The sequence below is a fragment of the Anthonomus grandis genome, chromosome 12 (assembly GCF_022605725.1).
Source record: "Anthonomus grandis grandis chromosome 12, icAntGran1.3, whole genome shotgun sequence".
Taxonomy (NCBI): domain Eukaryota; kingdom Metazoa; phylum Arthropoda; class Insecta; order Coleoptera; family Curculionidae; genus Anthonomus; species Anthonomus grandis.
Window position 1 is genome coordinate 28,538,585 of NC_065557.1, and position 12,371 is coordinate 28,550,955.

General features: G+C 35.3%; 2 protein-coding genes across 2 annotated transcripts; one reads left to right on the plus strand and one right to left on the minus strand.

The window, feature by feature from the left end:
• Positions 1-2,798: 2,798 nt before the first annotated feature.
• On the minus strand, positions 2,799-4,450 carry LOC126742840 (uncharacterized). The gene is made up of 4 exons (XM_050449645.1): positions 4,261-4,450; positions 3,732-4,001; positions 3,331-3,674; positions 2,799-2,921 (listed from the first exon to the last, which is right to left on the minus strand). The coding sequence occupies exons 1-4, from the start codon at positions 4,448-4,450 to the stop codon at positions 2,799-2,801; spliced, it is 927 nt and encodes a 308-aa protein (XP_050305602.1).
• Positions 4,451-4,750: 300 nt separating this feature from the next.
• Positions 4,751-9,988, plus strand: LOC126742841 (uncharacterized). Its single transcript, XM_050449647.1, has 2 exons — positions 4,751-4,845; positions 8,632-9,988. The coding sequence occupies exons 1-2, from the start codon at positions 4,751-4,753 to the stop codon at positions 9,986-9,988; spliced, it is 1,452 nt and encodes a 483-aa protein (XP_050305604.1).
• The last annotated feature ends 2,383 nt before the right edge of the window (positions 9,989-12,371 follow it).

A 12,371-nucleotide genomic window follows, 5' to 3' on the forward strand; every position in this document is an offset into this window, starting at 1 on the left:
AGTAAGATTCAAAAGTCCCTTGCAGATCATTGAGATATTGCACCAATTCAACAAATATTTCATTTTGAAATATTTCTGTATCACTAAGACTATGGTGACTAAGAAACTCACTTAGCAACGAAAAGCTTTAGATTTCTTTCTTACCAAAACAAGTAATCCAAAATCTAATTTTCTTTTAAAGGTAGTTATTTTGTTGTTAGCATTGAAAACTGTTGTCTGTTTTCCTTGTAGTGACAGGTTTAATTCGTTAAGTTTTCCAAACATGTCTGCTAAAAATGCTAGTCTAAATAACCAGCTTTTATCGAACAAACGTTTTTTTAAATTAAAAGGAACATCTGTAAGAAAAGCTTCTAATTCTATTCTTATTATTGTCAAAGTTCTACCCCGAGACAACCATCTCACTTCAGGATGGAGCAATAGTGTTTTATGATCGCTACCATAATCTTCACATAATATTGAGAACAATCGGGATTGTAGTGGACGTGACTTGATAAAATTAATTATTTTTACTGACTCATCAAGAACCAATTTTAGATTTGGTGGCATTTTCTTAACCGCGAGTGATTATCTATGCAGGATGCAGTGGCTGGAACTACAATTTGGCACTTTCATTTTTATTCGTGATATTGCTCCTGATGTTCTACCTATCATTGCCTTGGCTCTATCAGTACAAATATCAATGCAGTCATTCCAATCGGGTTGGTTTTCTTCAAAAAATATGTTAATCGTGTTAAAAAATTTTTTTCCGGTTGTGTCAGTAGGCAGCGATAGCATATAAGCAAGTCTTTTTGGAGTGAATGTTTATATGGATATCGTACAATTACTAGCAAGATGGCCAGTCCAGCAACATCAGTCGACTTATCCATTTGCAAAACGAATTTGTTATTTTGAAGCCGTGAAACCAGTTCTTGTTTTATGTTTGCTGCGATATCCCCAATTCGGTATAGCGTAACTGTATCATTCGAAAGCGGCACTGTAGAAAGATGCTTTACAGATTTTTCATGGAGCATACATTTTGTTTTGTCTACCACACATGGTTTTATTAGCGATAGTGTGCGCTTCTCCTGCTTGGTCAATGCGGTAACTAACCAAATACGATACCTCCGTGGCCTTTTCATTCACAGTCTGAGTTGCATACGTCATAGTTTATTGGCTTCTTAATAATTGTTCTTTTTTACGTAGAAAAAATTCTTAACTACAGTTTCTAAATGTCGGCGCATCTTAGCAGGTACCATCGAACTATTAGGAAGGAGTTTGCTGCACAACATACAAGACATACAGACGTGAGCCGTTGGAATCAACAAATCCGAGATTAATGTATGATTCGTCATACTTTCGTTTTTTCACCTTCAGTGTGTCATTAGATGTTTTACTACTTGAACTTAAAATCATAAAACTAGAACTTGACGCCGTCATATCACCTTGATTTGAATTTGACGCATCATCCAAGCGAACCACATTTTTTGCAACACCTTTAAGCCAGCGCTCCATTCTTCTTTAACACTAATTTGATTTGGTCAATTTTATGACAAATAGTATCTCTTGACGCACGAAATATAAGATTTTACAACCACTACGAACAACAACAAGACAAGCGAACATAAAATACTGAGCGCGGTGTGAGTAAATTTTGCGGTACGTTGCTTAATTAATAAATTCTTCGCGCCAAACAATCCTCCTTTAGGCGCGATTCACACAGAACAGGCGTATGGCCGTGGCGTGGGACTGCCGTGGTAGGCGCATGTGCCACTTGCATGTTTGCCTATGGGGCAATACAGATAGAAATGGCGTGGCACAGGCGTGATAAGTCACGCTACCGCCACGTCACTTCGACGCCAAGAGTGGCCTATACTAGTGGTAAATGCCATATACCAAACAGCGGTTTATATCTATATTGCTTCTTTTCGTCTATTTGGAAAAATGCGGGACGATTTTTTATTTAATATCGAGTTCTGTAAAGAAGTACAACAATATGCAGTTCTATACGACTATAGAAAGTCGGATTATTGCAATAGAATTTCACAAGATTGCATGGGAAAAAATATCAAATAAATTCAGTGAAAATGGTAAGTATGTACGTCTTTAATAATAAAAGATGTTTAAACTCGTTTTTACATTACAAATTATACAGGGTGGGATAATGAAAATTTTATAAGAATTTACCATAGTTCCCGACCTTTAAAAAAAAACACCAAGACCTGTTAATTTTTTTTTAAGGCAAATACATTTTATGAATATTTTCAATTCTGTCCTTTATCTAACCCCAAGGGATGTATCCAGTATCTCTTTTGCCTTTGAATGTTAGCTAAATTTACAAGGTTCAATATATCTTGATCATCTTCGTCGTCCAGAAGCATCTTAACTTTACTACATAGTCATGTACGTAACAAATAAATGACAATAATCACATTGAATCTCTTTCTATGTGAATTGTGCGCGCCACCTCAGCTCTATTCCAGCTCCACGCCAGTCCCACGCCACCGCCATACGCCTGTTCTATGTGAATCGTGCCTTATATTATACCAGCAACCATCGAATCATCTCCAATTTCTCAGAAACTTCGGAAAGCCAGACGATTTTCTCCGAAGTACGCATCGACGAACGAGCACGAGAAACAGCGCGACGGCCCGAGGTCATTCGGTTGCTTATAGTCCGGGGGCGAATGGTGGCCTACGAGTAACGCTGTGACATTTCGATGTAATAGGTCGGGCATTTACTTAATAATGATTGGCAAACGAGAGTAACAACGGGGCATCGGCGAGGGGAACCAGTTGTAAATAAGCCACGCCTGATTTCATTCATAAAATGACCATTGGCGTGCCGGATTTTAAAGATCTCCAAGAATACTTAATAGTCGTATTAGGGTTTCTCATTGGAACTATTTTCCGTTTTCGTTTCCCGTTATCTAAGTTAACCATTTTCTAGAACCATTTAAAGTAGTAATAGTTTTAGACTAATAAAAAAAAAATTACAAATATTGACAAATGTTATTATGTTTTGACATACACGCGTCATACATCGTTGCAAAGGTAATTAAATGAACTATTTAAAATGCAAAAATCCATTTTTCCTTATGGCGCCCATAAGGAAAAACAAAGTTGATGATGACCCCACCATGTTGCACAGAAAAAGTGGCAATGTAAAAGTGCAAATTACCTTAAAATCGGCTTAGGAATAAGAAACTTTTTGAAGCAAAATTTGTAGTAATTAGGTATGCTCAAAACGCATGCGCTGTTTAATATTGCGTATTTAGATATGTAGCTACTAAGTGAATAATTTTAAATAAATGATAAATGATATGACTGTTAAATGTTCAATTTCTTCCATAACCTGATCATTCTCCCAAAATTTGTCTTCAATATCCTTAACATGTTGGCAAAATTTCTGCCAATCATGAGGGTATATTAAAGACATAGCTTCATTGGTCACTTCTTTTAGTGCCGTTAGGTTGAAGTTCCCAGTTGTATTGCGGCTTCTTATAATATATTTTAGTTTTGCCCAAGTCAGCTCTAATGGGGTCAATTCACATAGATACGGGGGCGTTCGGACTGGTATATGGCCATGTGATTTAAAAATACGATCCACTACAAAATTTTTTTCATGATCAGGAGGCTTGTGGAGTAGAACTAGATCAAACAAATCACATTTTCTTACGGTCGCGTCATGATTAATTCCTATAAAATATTTTTTAAGTTTAACATACATTTGTTTTTACCTCCTGTATTATATACCTTTTTTCGTTAACCAAGCTACTATGTCTTTTTTCAAAGATGACTTGGTTGGAGTCTTATCCTCTTGGACGGAGTGATACGGAGCATTGTCATAAATGATTACTGAATTGGGCGGTATATTAGGAAGCAGTTTTTCTGTAAGCCACCGAGTAAAATTTTCCTTGTTCATCTGGACATGGTATTCACCAGTAGCTAACCCCGCTTTAAATATTAAACACGCGTTGTCAACAAATCCATTTACTGAACCAGCATGGACGATTATCACTCGACCTAAAATATATGTAAAAAAATTTTTGTACATATTGTTTTAATTTTTATAATTTATTTTTATTTACACAGACCCTAAGATAGTCAAAGATGTATTTTCACAGTTTTTTTGCATATTTCCACAATTTTAAAATGTGGGTCTAAGTTTTTTGAATCCATAAATTAAAAATGTATTCCTGGCAGAAAAATAATTTTATTATAAGTATATAAACTATGATGATTACTTTGTTAACTTATAAGATTATAGCTATATTTCACTTACCTATCGAGCCTACATTGCTAATTACACCAGAAACAGTGTTGCTCTGCCAGCATTTCTTAAAAGTTAGGTCGTTGTCTATCCAGGTCTCATCCAAATTAATCAAATTAACAATATTCCGTTTTTCTTGACGATATTTCCGTATTTTATGAAGATATTTATATCTCCAGTGTAGTAAGTTGGGTCGCTCCATTAATATTTTTCTTTTATTCTGGCATTTACGCCAAAAAAAACCATTTTGCTTGAGCAGTTTTCTAAGGGTTTCCCCAGAATACGGAAAGTTAGAGTCTTCCCGCAATTTCTGAATTAGCTTCCTTGTTGTGGGGACAACTTTAAATTCCGTATAACATTGATCAACAGATGTTGAATGCCTGACTATTTGAAAGTCAAAATCGTCATCATTTTCAACAAGCGACTGACGTGATCGTTTTTTTTTCCCAGGGCTTGCTAACATTCTATTAGGGTTATTCCGAATTCTTTCTTGATCTTTAAGATGAATTCTTCGAACAGTCGATACGCCGACCCCAGTGTAAAGAGACACCCTGTCTATCTTACGTTTCAGAGGCAATCTAAGAAGGCCTCTGAAACGTAAGATAGTTAAGAGGAATTCTCAGACGCTTCTTCATCGCAAACTCTAAAAAAGCAAGCAAGCACAAATGTAATATGAGTAAAACATTAATAAAAATTTATGAACAAGTAGATTTATGAAAAAACTTTTTTAATAATAAAGTTAATAATAAGTATATATCAGTTTCATTAAAAATGTTTAGCACCTTATTGGAATATTTCCATTTATTACTTACCTATATACATTTGCTATTACTTCTCTAGCTTGGCTACGAATGGTCTTTCCACATTTAGATATATTACTCATTTTTAATTTAAAAAAATAATAACAAAACAAATAATGTTCAACAACAATAACGACAATAAATAAATAAATAAATAAAAAGAAACCACGAATCAAGTAACAAAAAACTTAAAGACAACCTCAAATAAACTTCAAACCAAAAGAACGCGTGGTCAGCAAACAGCACTTGACGGCTCCACGTGCGAAAAACATAAAACATAAAAAAATGCCTCCGCTTTTAAAACGCCACCACTGGAATCCGCTGGAGTTTCAATACCAATCGATATGAATGATGCGACTGAGAGAGATGGCGCGAGAAGAAGCCCAATATTTTAAAAGGATATTTGCACTTACGAGTTTCACAGAACCGGAATAACCAGATTCCCGCCAATCAAGTCGTTTGGGCGGCGCCTGGTCTGCCCAGAGCCACGTTGTTTCAGGCGGTGTTGCCAGTTGATATTAATAATGTAATTTGTATACGCAACTTTTGAACATATTAAATTATTTTTCGTCTTTTAACTACGTAATTTCAAATTTACATTAACCATACAAAGTCAAGCTTGGCGCCGATGTCGAATGGTCCTATCAAGAGTTTGCGTACAAAGAAGCAAACCGGCAACTTCAGCTTTTGCCGTTGCCATGATCGAGGCTCCAGACTTCGTCTAAAAAGTGCTTCTATAATTTCCCCAAAAATAGGGGAAAAGTTTCTACAATATAATCTAATTTTCATTACACACCACTAATACCAAGTCTAATGTGTTTGTGCCGAATCTAAGTGCGGGCCCGCCAGAAGAAACTCATTTATTCCATCCAAGTGCTCCAAGAGATCAAGGTAGGTGCCATTTTTAATCTTGGTGCTGTATGGTTCGGTTGAAAATTTTATTTTGGAAATTAATATTAAATTTACGAAAATGAACCCTTGCCTATATAAGTAATACAGTCCACTCAATCGCCGTAATATAACAACAACCGTACATTTTTGGTCATTCTTCGCGGATAATAAATTTTAAGTTTCCAAAATTCATAGTAAATTATATAAAAAAAATAAAATCCTTCGATTCTTCGCCATTTTCAGCCGCCATAGTACCGTGTATTTCAGCAAATCATAAGCGACATTACTTGGCGCATGCATATTAGCAGTAGCGCAGGATTCCCTGCCATCGACTGTCAACCTTGTTTACATTCTTCATTTTTGCATTTTTACGTGTATTTATATTAAAGGGAAATTTTAATAAACTACTTATAATTTTTTCTTAAGTTGAGATTCTTCTAAAACTACAAGCAATGCGAAAGATTGTTATTGTGCGGTACGTGAACAATGCGGTGTAGTTTTTTCCTTATTTATATCGAAATTTCTACTTTTTTTGCAAATTTACAGGATGGTTTGTGTCTTTAAGAATATTGCAGTGTTAGTAATTATAGTAGTACTAGTGCAATTTAGTTTTGATGGTTATTCAGGAATAAACGAATGGAAAAGGTAAATTTAATTCATTTTGCCAATAAAAACAATACTTAAATAAATTCAGGTATTTTAAACATTTTCTCATTTAAATATCTGCAAAAATTAAAACAAATTAACTGCTCATTTAAATGGTTATTGGACTTAAATCAATAATTTGTTTGAAAAAAATTTAAAAGGAAAATAGTTAATATTTTGGTTTTCTTAGAAACCAGTGGATAGATTTATTTTTTTAACAATGAATAAATTAAGTCAACAACGAAAAGTAGCTACAGCTAGAATTACCGAAATATACACTCTTGCAAAAAAGGCAGTGGAGAGATCGGTTCATAAGTCGCTTTTTAAAGGTAAATATGAGACATTGGAAAAATGTTATAATGATTTTAAGCATCTTCATAATGAAATTATCGGCCTAACTACTACAGATGAGGAATTTGGACGCGAGGATGCTATTAGAAAGGGATGTGAAGAATTTTATTTTGCTTCAAAAGATATTTATTTTCAACTTTTTCCAGAACCCAATAGTATTCAGTGGCCTTCAAATTATGTAACGCCTCATGTAAATCAATTCTCAGATATTCCAAAATCAAATTTTCCTATTTTTAATGGAAATATGCTTAAATGGCCCACATTTTACGATTTATACTTATCACTTGTACATAACAGTACTTCAATTTTCAATGCATCTAAATTTCGACACTTATTAACTTTGTTGCAAGGGGAACCATTCAATCTTATAAAATCTCTGACAGTAACCGATAGCAATTATACAATCGCCTTTCAAAATTTAGTAAAAAGGTATCAAAATAAAAGATTATTAGCCACAACTTATTGGAATTTAATAGTCCAGGTTCCAAGTATGAAATCAAACCATAATTCAAAAGATTTAAGATGTATTTTGGACACTTTTAATGAAAACCTTGATGCATTAGATGCTCTAGGATTTAATACTACTGATTGGTCGTTTCCCTTGTTTAATATATTGTTGCAAAAAATTGATATGTCTACCAGATCAGCCTTTAAAATTAAACATACTGAGAAGGAAATACCCTTATTTTCAGACCTAGTAGCATTCCTAGAGAATCAGTGCAGAGGCCTGCAATGCAATCAATGCAATTAATGCCAACACAAAGTTTAAATTTAAACAAATCTTCAAAAAATTCTGGAGCAGGATTTAATGCTACTACCAGACGAAATAATTATTCAAATAGCGGCTCTAAATCCCTTCACACAAATTCTTTTATGGCTAATACTTCAATTCAAACAAAAAACAACAATAAAACTTTTAAAACTTTTTCTCCGCAACCTACAAATTTAAATTCAAGACATTGCAAACTATGTAATTTTTCACTACATCCCCTTTTACAATGTAACATTTTTATTCAAAAGTCATCCTCTGAACGCCTTGCATACGTCAAGCAAAATTATGTTTGTATCAATTGCTTACGCACCAATCATTATCTGCTAAAGGACTGTTTATCCCCTCATAACTGCCGATCCTGCGGTAATCGACACCACACACTGCTGTGTGACGTCATCAGTTCTCACACACAGTTACAAATATCTTCATCAAATCTTCAACAACACTCATTGCAAACTAATTTAATCCAGAATAGCGCATCATTGCCTCTACAAACCAATCAGCAAAATCCCTCTAATTTAGTTTCCTTCAACCCTACCACTTCCTTGAACACTAGCGTTCATCAAAACCTTATAAATGAAAAACCAGGGCTAAATTGTTGTACGTCCTTTTCAACTGAACATTCTTTTCAACTTCAGTCCACAGTCCTATTGTCTACGGCGAAGGTAGAGATCTTAGATTCAAGAGGGAATTTCCAAACTGTCAGAGCACTTTTGGACTCTGCAAGTGAAGCCTGCTTGATCAGTCAATCTTGCTTACAGAGATTGGGCTTAGCACGTAAACATTATTTAAATCCAATCTTTGGGGTTAATCACTCTTCTTCCTATACCAAGGGCATAACCAGTTGTGTTATACGACCCATGGGAAAATACAACCTACATTTTCATTTAATGGGTTAGTTGTGAAAAACCTTTGTTCGAATAGGCCCTCTATACAAATTAATCCCTGTACTTGGAGCCATATTTCAAATTCAAAAAAGCCCCTTAGCGATCCACAATTTGATAAACCTGCTCCCGTAGAATTGCTTCTTGGCGCAGAAATCTATGCACAGGTTTTGAAATCGGGTCAAATTTACGGAGATCCAGGTCAACCAGTTGCATTAGATACAGAATTTGGCTGGGTCTTATTAGGAAGAATTCATCAAAATTCGACTTTTTCAATGTCATCTCCGAAACTCGGAAGCTACTTTACTGCCTTTGATAACTCATTAGATGTAACCTTGCGGAAATTCTGGGAACTAGAGTCGGTACCTCAAAGGAAATTCTTGTCTCCTGATGAGAAGCGGGCTGAAGAAATTTATCAAAACACAGTATCTCGTGATTGCACAGGGCGCTTTACGGTTGCTCTACCGTTTAAACAAAATTCGCCTATATTTGGTGACACCTTTTCATTGGCTCATTGTTGTTTTATGTCTTTAGAAGCTAGACTTCTTAAAAATCCTGAACTTTATAAACTTTATTCCGATTTCATGCGCGAATATATTTCCAATAAACATATGAGCCTTGTATTAAGCACTGAACCCAGGCCAGAGAGTATTTGCTATCTTCCCCATCACGGAGTCATTAAACCAGACAGCAGCACTACCAAGGTGAGAGTTGTGTTCAATGCTTCTGCAAAGGATTCAAAAAACCACAGTTTCAACTCAACTCTTCTACCTGGTCCAAAACTTCATGCTGACATAGTCACTATTCTACTGCGATTTCGTTTCCACGCCATCGCAATGATTAGTGATATACAAAAGATGTTTTTACAAATAAATCTAGTTCATGAGCATAGAGATTACCAACGTTTATTATGGCGTTTTAGCCCAGAGGAGCCTCTTCAGGAATATCGCTTGAATACAGTCACTTTTGGGGTAACTTCCAGTCCATACTTGGCTATCAGAACATTAAGGGAATTAGCTGTACAAGAGAAAAATAAGTTTCCCAGAGCTGCACAGGTTATTTTGGAAGATTCCTTTATGGATGATATCTGCTCGGGAAGTTGCGATTTAGAGTCAGCACTAGCTCTTCAAAAGGAACTGATCTTACTGCTAAAATCAGGCGGGTTTGAACTTCGGAAGTGGGCAAGCAATGACCCCGCACTTCTTTCCACGTTATCTCCAGAGGACTGTCAGATTCCTATATCCTTCGATAAAGAAACTCCCGCTAGTATTAAAATTTTGGGCTTGCAGTGGTTTCCTTTATCAGATACTTTTTCATATTGTTGCAACCCTGATGAAAATTGTAAATTTACCAAACGAAAAATACTTTCAATGATTGCGAAAATATGGGACCCATAAAAATAGGAAATGAAACAACCACAAAACAACTCAGTTTGTTAATTATTTTATTATTGTGTGTAACAAATCGATTTGGAAGTGAAAAAAAGTAAAAATCAATATTTTATATTTATTTTGTGGATTAAACTAGGCAATGTCGCATTTTTGTAGCCGCATTCTTTCCGTCATTACTCTTTAGTTTGCCAGACTTTACATATATTAAATTTTCGTATACAGATATGATCATTCTAACTTCGCCTATAGGAATTATATATCGCGGTAGGTCTGGCAACGTTGTGACAACATACTCGAAGCAGCGGACCCCGCCGAAGCCCGAAACCGAAACCTTTCAGTATTCTTAAGGCGTTCAAGCGGGAAAGCGCTGCTCTGTAGCAAATTAAAAAAAAAATTGTTTCGTTTGAGTCTTTGCTGCTGCCTATCCTAACAGCAAAAAATAAACTAAAAACTGACTGCAATAATGTTGTAAACATAAATGGACAAAAAATTAAAAAAATAATTCAAAATAAAGCAAAAATTTAAGTTAATTTGATAATATTAAATAAAAATTAAAATTATCTTATGTAAAAAGGCCACCCTGTTTAGCAGTGCAGTACGTCAATCGATCATAAAACGACCTTCTCGTGTTCGACAGCATTTCAATGGAGATACTATTAAATGCTTGCCTAATTTTTACACAAAGCTCTTCTAAATTAGTAGCCCGTTCATTTTTGTGCCTATAAATTTGTTCTTTTAGGTATCTCCAAAGAAAAAAATACTTGGGGGTTAAATCGGGGCTTATGACGGGCCATTTAATAGTACCGTTTCCACTGATTGTTCGATCAGGGAAAGACGTTTTGAGAAATTGACGTACCACTAATGCGTTATGAGCGGGACAACGATGCTGTTGAAACAAAACCTGTTCTAAATTGATATTGAGCCCTCGAATAGCAGGAAGAACTTCATCCCTCAAAAGATTAAGGTATTTGTTGGCATTAAGGTTTCCATCGATAAAAAAAGGGCCTATAATTGAATCACCTAAATTATTTTCCCTCGAATAACCCACTGTAATGGACGGATTATGTTTACCACAAATAGAGAAAGAGGACTCATCTAAAAACAAAATGTTACTAATAAACATTTCGTCCCGATTTGCCCTTTCCAATACTTCATGGCAAAATTCCATCCATCTCTCATGGTCCTGTGGGAACATCTCTTGGGTTTTTTGCAACTTATAGCACTTGGACTTATTTCTTTTTAAAATTCTTCTAACCCTTAAAGGCTCAATACCCGTTTCTTTGGCAACGGTTATTGCAAGGAAAGTTCATTTCAGCAACAGCACAAACATTAACCTCTCGAAGCTCCCTTTCTTCGCCTAGCGGTCTAACAACAGGTGGTTGCTCATTTGCGTAGCATTTCCTGCAATTTTGCAAGCACCCAAAGGTCTCAAACCTAAGGACCATTGCAAAAATTGTGCTGCGTACGGGAATGGGTCGATTTTCGAACGTAAATGCAATTCTGCCTGATATTTCATCGACAGAGCTGCCGGCATGATACTACCTAATAATTTGCTTTTTTTCCTCAAGAGAACACATTTTAACAAAAAAATAGCGAGCGGTTTTAAATTTAGTCTTTGCTGATTAAGCAGGAAGCTAGGAATAAAAATAACGTTAAACGTTTAAAATGCAATCTCAGATTGGCGGTGCAGTGTGATGGGGATAAGAATTGTCTCGTTTTTCGATGAACGAGCGGAGAGCCGTGCGGCAGAAATATCAGTGTTGCCAAACGTATCAATTTGGAAACGGCATGTATTGTGCTCTCTCTCTGTCTCATGCGGACTCCATATGTCCCCTCTCGCTTACGCTCATAGACTATTTCCTATAGGCGAGGTTTGAATGATTATATCTGTATGTACCAGTAACACCTATGAGTAGGCGTTTCGTTTTGGTTGTTTATTTTTATCTTAGATAACTTTATTCTTATAGGGTCCACTTTAATTAAATACATGTATTCATTTATTATAACTGCTGGCGGAGCCCTACCGGAGGTTTCGCGGAACACACTTTGAGTAACGCTGGTCTAACTAATAAAGTCAGCCAAGTATAGCTTATTATAGTCATGTGTATTATACCCTTATTTTAAATAGTCTATACATTTGAAAGTTTGACACTTGAGAATGATCTCATTGTGCCATGAATAACAATTCGTAGTAATTTTTATTAGTTAAGGTTTACGTTAAGTTAATTTTGTTGTAATTTTTAACCGCTATACAAAATTCAGATTTATTGCATCGTAATTTACGTTATTTCGATTTTAATATTATTTTAGTAAGTATGGCTTTTGTTTTGAAAACAGTTCATAAAAAATACATATTATACAGGTCAAATTATTTTTTCTTAATCTAATA

Bases quoted from the DNA above. Each gene is read 5' to 3' on its own strand.
- LOC126742840 (XM_050449645.1), bottom strand. From the start codon at position 4,450: ATGGAGCGACCCAACTTACTACACTGGAGATATAAATATCTTCATAAA. The intron at 3,675-3,731 runs GTATATAATACA...AATATTTTATAG, and splicing joins AGCTTGGTTAACGAAAAAAG to GAATTAATCATGACGCGACC. The intron at 2,922-3,330 runs GTTATGGAAGAA...AAATGGTTCTAG, and splicing joins AATTTTGGGAGAATGATCAG to AAAATGGTTAACTTAGATAA.
- LOC126742841 (XM_050449647.1), top strand. From the start codon at position 4,751: ATGAATTCTTCGAACAGTCGATACGCCGACCCCAGTGTAAAGAGACAC. The intron at 4,846-8,631 runs GTAAGATAGTTA...TTGTTCGAATAG, and splicing joins TCTAAGAAGGCCTCTGAAAC to GCCCTCTATACAAATTAATC.